At 39.5% G+C, this 13,152-nt stretch overlaps 1 protein-coding gene across 2 annotated transcripts in view; it reads left to right on the forward strand.

The window, feature by feature from the left end:
* Positions 1-13,152, forward strand: part of LOC126198471 (AT-rich interactive domain-containing protein 4B-like) — a 159,032-nt gene that overhangs the window by 115,933 nt on the left and 29,947 nt on the right. For both annotated transcript variants that reach the window (XM_049934821.1, XM_049934831.1), the window contains one exon: positions 3,125-5,352. In XM_049934821.1, the coding sequence (XP_049790778.1) occupies positions 3,125-5,352 (2,228 nt within the window). The remainder of the gene's footprint in view (positions 1-3,124; positions 5,353-13,152) is intronic.

The raw sequence follows: 13,152 nt of genomic DNA on the forward strand, positions 1-13,152 counted from the left end.
TCAATCAATTCATTTTTCTTCATAGAGAGAATTTGCACAGGTCATACATATCTGAAATAGTTGCAATAGACTGGCCATATAATGGCCACAGATAAAACTTGTGCACAGCCAAATTGCTTGCCAGTTTTCTGTAGGCATTAAAGTGCAGAATTTACATCAAATATAAAGAGTACCATGCTTCAATTTCTAGTGGCATTGACAGAATTGAAAATTTGCATGAATATAGTTGTCAAGATAACAACAGACTTGCCTCAGAGGGTAGGCAACAATAGGGGAACTGTCTGGATGTTTGTTTTGCTACCTGTGCATTTAAGATAGGTGTCAAACATTCAAACTTTTGACTTTGAGATTAGTGGTGAGATCAATTAATGTTTGTTGCTAAATAAATAAATGATTGTGAAATCAATTAATAAGTTATATTCTGTATTCATTCGCTCTTGCAGGAGGAGGATAGTTAATTATGAAGATCATTCTTACAAGGGAACCTCCCCATCGCACCCCCCTCAGATTTAGTCATAAGTTGGCACAGTGGATAGGCCTTGAAAAACTGAACACAGATCAATGGAGAAAACAGGAAGAAGTTGTGTGGAACTATGAAAAAAAAATATACAAACTGAGTAGTCCATGCAAAAGATAAGCAACATCAAGGATAAAATAAGGCAAGGAGCGCCGTGGTCCCGTGGTTAGCGTGAGCAGCTCCGGAATGAGAGGTCCTTGGTTCAAGTCTATCGTCGGGTGAGAGTTTTACTTTCTTTATTTTCGCAAAGTTATGATCTGTCCGTTTGTTCATTGATGTCTCTGTTCACTGTAATAAGTTTATTGTCTGTGTTTTGCGACCGCACTGCAAAGGACGTGTCTCTCCAATGGGAAACGAAAACATTTGATCGCAAGGTCACAGGTCAACCGATTCCCCCACAGGAAAACACGTCTGATGTGTTCTATACAACACTGGTAACGGCATGTGCATTACATGACAGGAATGTGTTGTCGACCCACCTAACTTGTACACTTCGCGAATGGGTAAAAAGATTCTTCTACCTTGCCCGATTTAGGTTTTCTTGTGGATGTGATAATCAATACTAAAAAAGTGATGAAAACGTAAGAGTTTATGATACAAACTGCAACAAATGAATGCAACAGTTTCACAGTCGCACAGTTTTCCCTGTGCTCTGTCAAAACGTATGTTTTTAACGTTTTCAAATTTTTCCGTTTGTAGACCATCAAATCCTGCATATGTCCAAGCAAATCTGAACATGTCCTGGAATTTTAGAGAGCAAAGTTGATTACATGTGAGTGCCTGAACTTTGATAATTGACACACGATCACGTAAACAATACTGCTCTGTGTACCTGTGCAGCTTCGCAAAATAATTGTCTGAAAATTAAAATTTTCACTCGAGGGATGATTTGAACCAAGGACTTTTCGCTCCGCTGCTGCTCGCGCTAACCACGGGACCACGGCGCTCTTGAGGTCAAAGTATCCTTAATGTTGCACATCTTGCTCATGGACTACTCAGATTGTATATTTTGTTTATTTTTTTCATAGTTCCACACAACTTCTTCCTGTTTTCTCGAGTGATCTGTGTTTAGTTTTTCAAGGCCTATCCACTGTGCCAACTTACAACTAAATCTGAGGGGGGTGCGATGGGGAGGTTTCCTTGTTAGTGAAGTAAGCAATAAGATTATGTTCAACAGACCATCATTCACAATACACAAAGCCATTGTGTGATGGAAAGGCACTTTGAAATTAGTTGAAGGGTGTGCTGAAAAGTGCCACTGAATTTTGTATTCTGTTCTCAATATCGATTGAGGTATTACATATCATGCATGTTACTCGATTGGTTTAGCCACTTTGCTGATGATGCAAGTTGCAACCCTCTGTCATTAGAGGGCTTCAAATTGTAGTATGTAACATGGCAGTGTGTAATGTAATTATGTCGGTGTGTGAGAAAGTGGCAGTGTGTGAGAAAGTGTTCCGTAATAGAGTTTCTAGCCGCAGAAAACTTTGTGTGCATGTGGAGCACTCTTTCCTTCGGTATGACAATGTCAGACCACACACGAACAGTGCGACATCTGCAGTAATCCGGCGCCTTGGGTTTGCTGTCATCAGTCATCTTCCATACAATCCTGGCTTTACCTTATAAGATTTTCATCAATTTCAAAAACTTAAAGAACATCTTCGAGGACTTCACATTGACAGAGATGAGGTTGTGGCTCTGTCACCGAAGTCAGACAACCTACTGTGACGCTGTCAACAAGCTGGTCTCTTGTTAAGGGAAATGTGTTCGTCACCAGGATGACTATGTTGAGAAATATGTATGTAGAAATGAGGAATAAAGATGTAGGTTGTTAATAAAATTCGTTTTATGTAAATAGTTCTAAGGGTTTTCACATAAACTCAGAGGCATTACTTTTCAGTACGCCCTCGTAATTATTGTGCTTAACTCAATTGAATGTTTGTTTGTTGTCTTATGTGACTTTCTGTTATGCAGTTAGCCAAGGTCTGTGACAAAAAATAAAAGTTTTGTAGCTAAGTGGTAGTCATCTATTTTTTGTGTACTTTTCTGTGACTAACATTATCTTTCTCATGCCAGTTTTTAATATTCGGTTCAACAGTTTGTGCTACATTAATGTAATAATTTAGTTGAGGATGAGAAAGCACAAAATACGAAAAGCAGGACATTCACAGACATATGCACAGTGTGCAACAGTTGTCAGTTGTGAGAGAGCCTTTCCAGACATTGTATATGTCTGTATTTTGAACTGTTAGTTTAAATCATAACTTGATTGATTGTAGCCTGGATGAACCCAACATTCTAGCATCATATTTCACATCTCTCAGAAAAATTGCTGGACTTTTAAATTTAAATTCATTTGAATTTGTTGTGCAATAATAAAAATTCCTTGGTTGCGTACCAACAGTGAAATGAGTAATAACAACCACTCACCATTTAGGGGAGGCATTGAGCAGTGGATTTTTTGTGTACCCATCCACTGTCTTGGACCACCACAAGATGGCTGATTGTGTTTATTTATTCTATCAGTTATCAATTTGTTTATAGTTGATAATAAAACTCACAAACTTGTCATTGCACTCCTAATAGTTTGCTTATGTTTCATTTCAGATATATCTCTCGCATCTGAAACAGAGAGTGACGGATTTGATTCTGAACAGGAAATAGAGCTTGCAAGGCTTCGTAGTGGTAATGAAAAAGTAATATCTTCCATAGCAAGTGTGGAAAATGATGAAATGAAGCAAGAAACTATATCATTTAAAGAGCAATATGCAATTAGTAAGGCTGAAGTATCATTTTCCAAAGATGATGATGAAAGTATAGGGGGTAACTATGTCCTCAGAAGTAAAGGCATTGCAGAGCCCTCGTCCTCACTTGAGGAGGAGGAGGAGGAGGAGGCTGACGATAGTAGTATTCCTGCTACTCCTGAGCCTGAAAATCAGAACTTGTGTAAACGACGTACAAGACGTGCATTTCATTGTTTAGATATCAAAACGGAAACAGACAGCGATGAAAATGAACCAAGAGGTCGTGATTTTGATCTGAATGAGATACGCTCTGAACTGAAGGGCATAGAGAAAACCGTCAAGGTCTTACCAGATGTTGAAGAATGTATTATTCCTCTTGAGATTAAAACAGAAGTTACCATACACATACCAGAACAAGAAAAGAGCCTTGCATCTTTAATAGCTGATAATTCCTCTCTCAGAAAGCTTCCTGAAAAGTTATGTGAGACTGTTGCAGATGATATTTACGAATTCAAAGAACCAGAACCATTCGAATTGGAAGTTCGACCAAAGAGAGAATCGTCACTTTTTGATGACAGATCTTGCAAGGGCAGTCGACGATCGGTAATCCCTCGAATATTTGAAGATGTTGGATCATCGTCTCCTCCAAAATCTGATAGATCACCTCAAAGGAAAAAGTCAACACACACAAAAAATGGCGAGTCTTCGGACTCTGAAACAAAAAAGAAGTTATCTCACATTGTTCAAAAATCGGATGATGATTCTATTTCAGCTCTTGATAACACATTACTATCTTCTTCCAAGAGTCATGGAGTTTGTGAAGATGCTTTTGATAAATTGTGTGTGTCACCTTCTTTCAGACTAGTGAACAGCAGACCAGCTTCAAGGAGCAGTGTCAGTGGAATTGGCAGTATTAGCCTCTTTGATGGTGATGACTGTGGTCACGATGCTGACGATGACGATGATGATGATGATGATGGTAATGATGCTGATGCTGATATTGATGATGACGATGATGACAATGAAAATGATGATGAACAGCTTGGTACAATTAGATCTGAACCACTATTTTCATACCCACAACGTAATCATGAGGATCTTCTGCCTCCTCCTTCTGAAGATGAATTTACTTTTGGAGGGCAGATACGTCCACCTTCTAGCAACATGGGCGGCAGGTCATCTGATAGTCATCCAGCATCAGCAAACGAGTCTCCAGAGGAAGTCATGAATATGATTCTCAAAGAGGCAGAATATGAAGATGACACAATTAGTGCAGCCATTCAGCGTGTTATTGATCAGTCAATTATGGATGATGATGATCAAGAAATAGATCTGTTCGGAAAGAGTGGACCTCCAACACCACCACCCCCTGCACCACCACCACCTGCTCCTCCTCCACTTGACGTGAGAGAGGCAAGGAGCAGATTTGCTGCTGCTGTGGATTCATCTGATACTGATAGCAGTGATGAAGAATCCAGGCTTGTAATAGCACCATTGGATGAGGAGGAAGAAGAAGAAGAGGAGGAGGATGAGGATGATAATCAAGAGGAGGAGGAAGATGATGGTGATGACGAAGAGGAAGAAGAAGAAGAGGAGGAGGAAGAAGAAAATGGTAGTGAGAGGGGATCACCACAGGCTACTACAGAAGTGGGGTCCTCAACTGATGGTTCTTCTGACATACCAAGTATGACGGCAGGTGCAGGAAAGTCAATTCCAGAAACTGCAGTAACAATTCCAGATTCTGTGGAAGTTGAAATGCCTGTCCTTTCAGAAGATACACCTGTCATTATAGAAACGTTACCAACACAAATCATTGCAGAAGAGAATGTGCAATCAGCAACAATTGATCATCAGAGAGAAGCTCTGACTGCTTCTGTAAGCTCAGTATCAAATGACTCTGAAAGCGATTCAGTAAGTGCTATGGAAAATCCTATTAGGGAAAGTATGCCACAATTATTTTCAGCGTACGACAAAGCAGTTCTCAATGCTGCATCTGTCAGAAAGGATTCCAGTACCTGTGAAATGCAAGATGGTGGCTCCATAGATGAAGAGATGAAAATGTTGGAGAGGGGGGAGATTGTGCAACAGGAGGTATGTAATATTCATAATTACTGCACAGTGTAGGTACTACTAATGTAAAATTGGAATGAAATAGAAAACATTAAAACTGAACAGAATAAAGAAAAGTATAATGTTCGGTTGTTACATATGTACCTCATGTAAACATTACCACTGAAATATTTAAAGATATCTACACAAAACAAAGCAAAATACGTTAAAGAGGGACATTAATATTTAAAAAATACAAAAATGTTCACTCTGTGGTATAATCTGTTGTTTGCTCATGGTACTGCATTATCACAATCACATTAATGAACTTACACTAAGAATAACATTCATAAAGAAGCATCTTGATTACAAATTCAATTAGTTGATATGTCATATTCAGGAAGTCTTCAAATTGTCCTGTGTAGGGTGGTCTTAGGGAACATATCTGCACTACATGCTGGATTGTCTGCCTTTCTGCTTCACAGTCACACTTTGGAGATATTTTTAGTTTCCATTTATACTGTGAGTTCATACATTTGTGGTGGTTGGTTTCAGTTCAGTTCAGAACAGGGCTTAACAACTGGCCGGTTTTGAGCGCGAGTACTCGCGTTTGCTCAGGCACGTGCTCGCGAGCAGCTGCAAGGTCGTGTAGTACGCCGGGAGGGGAGGGAGGGGAAATGCGCGCGCACGTTTGAATAGGGCCGCAGCGTGCCTATTGAATTCGCGCCGACTGTGTAACGTTTAAAGTACTACGATCAGCTCTTAACAGTCACTTCGCTGGTTAAGAATCATGTGAAGTCGCCGTTGTGTAACCCCAACCATGCTTTCGCAGTTCAACCCCCATTGGGAGGAATTTTATCTGTTTACTGAAAAAGATGGTGTTGCAAAATGTTTAGTATGTCACAAAATGGTGAATTCTTTTACGAAATTTAATTTGCAGCGACATTATATGTCGTACCACGCGAAAGACTACGGACGTGGAAAATGTGATTGACCAGACCGTGCACAGGAAGTTATTAAACATAAAAGGAAGCTATCCGAAGAAGATCTGGACGACGAAGAAAAATCAACTGAGGCAGCTCTCAGAGTGGGTTACAAAATTGCTTTGCTTTTAGCAAAATCCCTGCGCCCCTTAACTGATGGCGATTTAATAAAAGAATGTTTGGTAGTTGCAGCGGAACATTTGTGTCCATCTCAAGTTGAACAGTTTCGGATTTTGCCATTATCTAACATGACCATTATGCGTCGCATACAGGACATGGCAGACGACGTCCAGAGCCAGCTTGCAAATATCTGTTAAGATTTTATGGCGTATTCTCCAGCTCTGGACGAAAGTGTTGATATCACTGGAACAGCGCAGCTTGCCATATTTATTAGAGGTGTTAACAGAGACCTTCAGGTGAGGGAGGAGCTCCTCAATGTAGTAGCCATGAAGAACATTACAACTGGAGGTGATATTTTAAGTAGTGTTGAAGAAAGTGTTGAAAATATAGGATTGTTGTGAAATTCTTTAGTTTCAGTGTCTACAGATGGTAGAGGCATACACTAAGCTAATAAAATTATGTGGCACGTGTACATTCTCCTTTATTTGTTTCATTTGTCGCAGTAATAATTCGTGAGTGATATCCCTGCAGCTGGCCGCGGATTACATCGAGTGGCGGCAGCTGTTGTGTACCCCACGTGACTGTCCCCACTCTCCGCTCTGGTCCGGTAGTGGGGGTAGCGTGCTCGCGCTGCTCCGTGCTCGCGCCTTGCTGCTCACAGCTTGCTCTGCGAGCACGTATGTTGTGAAGCCCTGGTTTAGAATTACCCATGATTTTCTTGGGTGATCAGAGCCAGTTGGTTTTTCAGAGATACGTCGAAATTTATTGAGATCTGTAGTTATACTATCTTCCCAAATTTTCTTCCAGTATTGCACAATATCAACGGTGTTATTTTGTAAGTGCACAGCCTCTGTAGCGTATTCTATTTCTGGAGCAGAGTTGTTAAGTATTTATGGATCAGCAAACAAATGAAAGGGTGACCTTGGATTTTTCTTAATTCGCTGAGAAGTGCTTGTCTTTGTACTCACGGTGGAGGTATATGACTTATGACTGATAGCCAGAAGATAGCTAATCAGATAATCTGCTGATCTGACCAGCACATACCACAGTAATAACATTTTATAATAAAGGGAAACATTCCACGTGGGAAAAATATATCTAAAAACAGAGATGATGTGACTTACCAAACGAAAGTGCTGGCAGGTCGATAGACACACAAACATACACACAAAATTCAAGCTTTCGCAACCAACAGTTGCTTCATCAGGAAAGAGGGAAGGAGAGGGAAAGACAAAAGGATGTGGGTTTTAAGGGAGAGGGTAAGGAGTCATTCCAATCTCGGGAGCGGAAAGACTTACCTTAGGGGGGGGGGGAAAAGGACAGGGATACACACACACACACACATCCATCCGCACACACACAGCGGATGTATGTGCGGATGGATATGTGTGGGGCTTTAAAGTTCATGTGTTACTTATGTATCGTTTCATAGCCAATGGCAGTATTATTAATACAGCCTCAACAGAATTGCTGAACATCATAAGAATAAACAGGTACCTGTACTCAAGAGGCAGTGTGTCAGATGTGAAAAACACTTGACACACCAGCTCTTGAGTATGGATACATGTTTGTTCTTTGTACATGTGAGAACCTAGTTATTCACAGCAACATTCTTGGACATGTATTTCTCGGATTTTTTGCCGAGTCAAATTTGTTGGCAAACTCGGGCTTTCAACAACTTCCCCTGTCATCATTTTCAGGATTTCACTTCTGCTAATAGCCCTTGTGCTACCTTTATATTTAGTTGGCCAAATTACGCCATTGTGGGTGGGAACGTCATATTAAAAATACCCAACTGCTTGCAGACATAATTCAATGAATCTGAATCGCTCCAGACAAAATTATGATGAGTTTGGATGTGGTCTCTTTGTGCATGAAAGATCCCTGTGGAATATGTATTTAAGCTATTGACAAATCACTGTAGTGTGGGATTTAAGTGAAGTGGAGTGGAGTTCGGGTTGGGGGTAGTGCAGATGTGGAGCTCAGTTTAACAATTATTTTATCAGACATGCAAACTTCAACTAACAAAATAGTAAACTACTTACAATAAAACAAAATAAATATTTCTGTAGCCTGAAAGAACTTTGAGTAAGGTCAAAATAAAAATACCACAATTATTCCCATAACAATAATGGAACACATTCAAATACAGAACAAATTCAATCTTGTCCTATAATGGATGACAGGACACAACATAACAGTTTACAGTGTTTTGCATTTAGCCATAACCATAAATAACAACAAAAATTTACAGTGACAAAGAATACTTAACCTTACCTAGGGTCAGTAAAGATAACCTCTAACTCATCTTGATCTACTATTGCAACTGCCACAAGACGACGAGAAACATCAGTTACCAACACCACTGCCAAACTACTCACATTTATGATTGAATAATTTCTTATACAATAACATTTATAACTCATTCGCATAAGAGCAATAACAGAAGAATCCTAATGCAACTACAGTGAGCCATTGCCATTCACATAAACTCAATAACACAGTGAACTGTAAAAACTACTGGAGTAACAAATTGATTTACATTTGCAGTGATAAACAATAAATTTTGTGCTTAACGCTTTTGCAGTCAGCCATTTTAAGCAGTGGATGCTAAAAAGTGATTATTTTTTTATATTGGCATCCAGTATTGTTTAAATTTCCATATATCAAGCTGCAATCAATTTAAAAATGTGAAAAACTTACCACTTACCCAGGAAAGTATTTAGTTTATTGCAGTATACACAGATTGTCACACTTGTTCACTTTAAATTGTTTATAAGTGTCAAAACAAAAATTATTTTAAAAAATAATATAAATTTGATTGAGTTTCCATATAATTAACACTACACTCAATTTAAAGAATGCTAACTAATGTCCATAAAATTTATACAATTTTTTAGGAAAATGATATAAGAAAATAAATTTTTTACCATTATGTACAGAGATAATTATTATAATAATTGGACACTACATTAGTCTGCCCAATGTATGCAGTTCTGTACCACCTGACACTTCTGTTTTAGAACAGAACACCTTTTACCAAACCATGGATATGCCTTAGATCGTATAGTGCTCCAGAACGAAAATGATGTAGGTCTATTGTTAAGTAAAATATTCAGTAAGAATGTGATGAAACCTCGTACTTCAGCTATTGTGACATTTATAAATTTTATACTGAAGTAATGGTGCAGTGAAAAATAAATTGAAATATTCAATTGTAGAAGATACCACTGGTGGCATATGTTTGGGCCCAGGCACATTGTGAAGCAGATGAGGTAGCAACTGTAGTGTTTTGTGTGCAATCACTTCAATTTTCCATTCTGCCTTCTCTTTTAATCAATATACCAGCAAGAAAATCATTTTCACTTTTTGAACTGCTGATACTTTCTCAGAAATACTCTGTATCACTAGTATTTTCCAATAACTTGAAAATTTCATTCTTGGACACATTCAAAAAAAAAAAAAAAAAAAAAAATCAGAAAAGTGAATGAAATAAACAAACTGGAAACATCAACTCAAAGAAAAATAGCACAAAACAATATTAAGTAACGATACTGCACAAAAACAAAAACTTCCAATGGAATAACAAAATGTAAACAAGTATTACGAAACACGATGTTAACAAACAAACAACAGAACAGCAGAATTACCAGTTGTTGACATTTCACTGCAACAACACCTGGAAAACGATAACTATCAGTGTACACGTAAATCAACACTTTAGAACACCAGCAATATCTAGTGTTGAATTTTATAAGCGAATGGAAAGTAAATAGAGTACCAATGAATTGACACTATGCCAGTAATTGCATTGATAGAGTGTAACAATAGATCGTTGCCTTGGCATTCAAAGGATTAATACTGTAAATCACTCCCTCAGCTCATAACTACACGATCATGCCTATTTTGCCTCTCGTCATACATCGTCGCCTACCCTGCATAAACAAACAACTAGTTACACAGAACCTGCTGACTTCCATGTGGGAAGTTGTAAACAAGTAGCTACACTCTATGCACAGTTCACATGTAACACTTTGTACTGCCTCAATCATAATGCCACCAGGATGTCACCATAATTGTGAAAGCACTCAGGTAGCGTTCCTTATGACTTGCCAAAGATTTTCCTTCACCTCCACTGGAATTGCTGTGCATCTGCCCCGGAAAAACAGCAATCGCTCTGCTAGGCTGTTGTCCGCATGGCAGTCATACCTGTGCTGAATGTTGTCTCTTCTGGTAACTGTCCTGCAAACTAGCTTCTTGAGGCACTTGGTGGAATTGCCTCTGTCCAGAAATGTATTCTTCATGTCACTCCAGCATCTGACTAGCTCTTGTCAGCATCATGCCCAGCCTGCTGTTAAAAACACAACTGCCGCCATGCCAAACCAGCACCATGTGACGCGCTGCAAACTTGTCCCAACTCTCACTGTGGTAATTGTGCCACCCTCAGAAGATGTTGCTAGTTCCAGTCACTCCAGCTAACTGTCTCCCTCCATCTGAAGCTGTCCCCAGTGCGACAGTGGTGGCACTCGTGACCATCACGTGCATACACCATGTGCACTCCAGCAGCAGGAGCACGACATTTCACTTGGAAATAATCCCCGCTGTTGAGAAAATCGACTGTCAACTGTCCCATTCGATACAGTACAATCCTGCCCTCACTCCTGAAGTCGGGCCTCCTCCCAGCCAGCATACAAACAACATACATCAGGTCTGGAAATAGTAAAAAGAGACACAATCCCACATGGCCGGAGTATTCCAGGCAATGATACAGACATATGACATTATCATGTCAAGCACCTTGAAATTAGATTCATTCACAGTTAGGCACATTTAAAACATAACGAAACGTGTCAAGGAGGTAGTTATATACATAACGCATACTAAAATCTTAGTCATTGCTCTTGTTTTCACTGTCTAGACTTGACTGTACAACAACATGTGCTGCATCAATAGAAGTACACCAGACTGAACCCTGACAAACTTGTCCCGACTACTGTACTTCGCCAGGTGGAACAACACAGTTCAGACTGACAGGAGACTACCTCATTTTGAAAATGCATTACATCCTCACAAATAAATTCACTGTGCCAAACAGTTAAATAAACTAGTCTTTACTGACAGTGAAACAATAACATTACGTATCATCTTCCACCACTTTATTCAAGACGGTTTGGCTTCTTTGCACTGAATATACTAATAATAATTCAGCAATTATTACTTCTAACGTGGTCAGCTTCCCATACACCCATTTAACACATATCTATTTTCTTCCCCAACAATTCCTAACAGATTATTAATTGTATTCTTATAATGCATTGCTCTTGCTTGTAACCATTGCACCTGGTCCCATGAATGTGATTCACATTGCGAGAATTGCACAAGAAGTGCAAATTATGAGAGAGCCAAACTAACAACAGTGACAGTTCTACACAAGTCTTTGCGCTGTTAACTGCATCAGCATATGCATGACCTGCCAAAGCCACTGGGACAGCTCCACCACCGTATTGCCCCAAACTCCTCACCTCCCCTTCCATTGCCACGTCATACAAGAGCCCATTCTCTCTAAGCCAGGCCATGTCCGGCACATCCCTCACCGCCATGGCTGAAACAGCACACAAGAAAGCAAAACACAGTCCACTATCTGTAATTTAATGCTATCAGAGTGCGCCTTCACTAGCACAGTGAAACTACACTCTGCTAACAAAATGTTTTGTGGGGTTTAGATGGTGTCTGGTTCAAGCTGGGGGGTTGTGCAGATGTGGAGCTCAGTTTGTTATTAAGAATCCAAATTTCAGTTAACAAAATGGTAAACCATTACAGTAGAACAAAATGTATCTTTCTGTAGCCTGAAAGAGCTTTAAGTAGATAAAAAAAAAACAGTTAAAAATAATGGAACAAACACAAGTACAGAACAAATTCAGTCTTGTGCCATCATAACAATTTACAATATCTGGCATTCAGCCATAACCAGAAAAAAACTGTAAAACTTATTATGTCCAAAAACTTAGCTTTGCGTAAAAGTAACCTCTAACTACACCTACTGTCACCAGACAATTGAATTGCCAGCTACCCACAACAATGCCAAACTACCCACACTTATGTCTGAATAACTTCTTACTCAATAAATATTCACATAAAAATAATAACAAAACCTTAATGCAATGAAAGTGAGCCATAGGCTCAGTCACAAAAATGAGTAACACAATAAACTCTTAAAACCACTGGAGCAACCAGTTGATTTACATTCACAGTGGTAGGCCTAAACAACCAATTTCTGAAATATACACAAAATCATGCCTACAGCATATAGTGACACAATGATACCTACTCTGCATGACAGCAAACATTGTTGCATGCCATAAACAACAAACAGCTAATAACACAACACCCACTGACTTTCATGCAGGGAATTTTCACTTGGTGTACGGTTTGTGAATAATGCAGTGTATCACCTCAATCACAATACTATCAGGATGCCACCGTTAGTTGTGAAAGCACGCGGGTAGTGCTCCTTATGACTTGTCAAAGCTGTTCGTTCACCTCCACTAGAATTGTTATGCATCCGCCCAGGAAGTACAATCCACAAGGTCGTCCTCCACACAGAAGCTCCGCATATGCTGACAATTGTCTCATCCAGTAACTGTCCCACGCACCAGTTTATTTAGGCCCATGGGAGTTGCTCCAACCAGAACCATGTTCTTCAGGTTACTCCACCAACTGACTAGCTCCAACAGCTTCA

This window comes from Schistocerca nitens, chromosome 1, assembly GCF_023898315.1.
Source record: "Schistocerca nitens isolate TAMUIC-IGC-003100 chromosome 1, iqSchNite1.1, whole genome shotgun sequence".
NCBI classification, from domain to species: Eukaryota; Metazoa; Arthropoda; class Insecta; order Orthoptera; family Acrididae; genus Schistocerca; species Schistocerca nitens.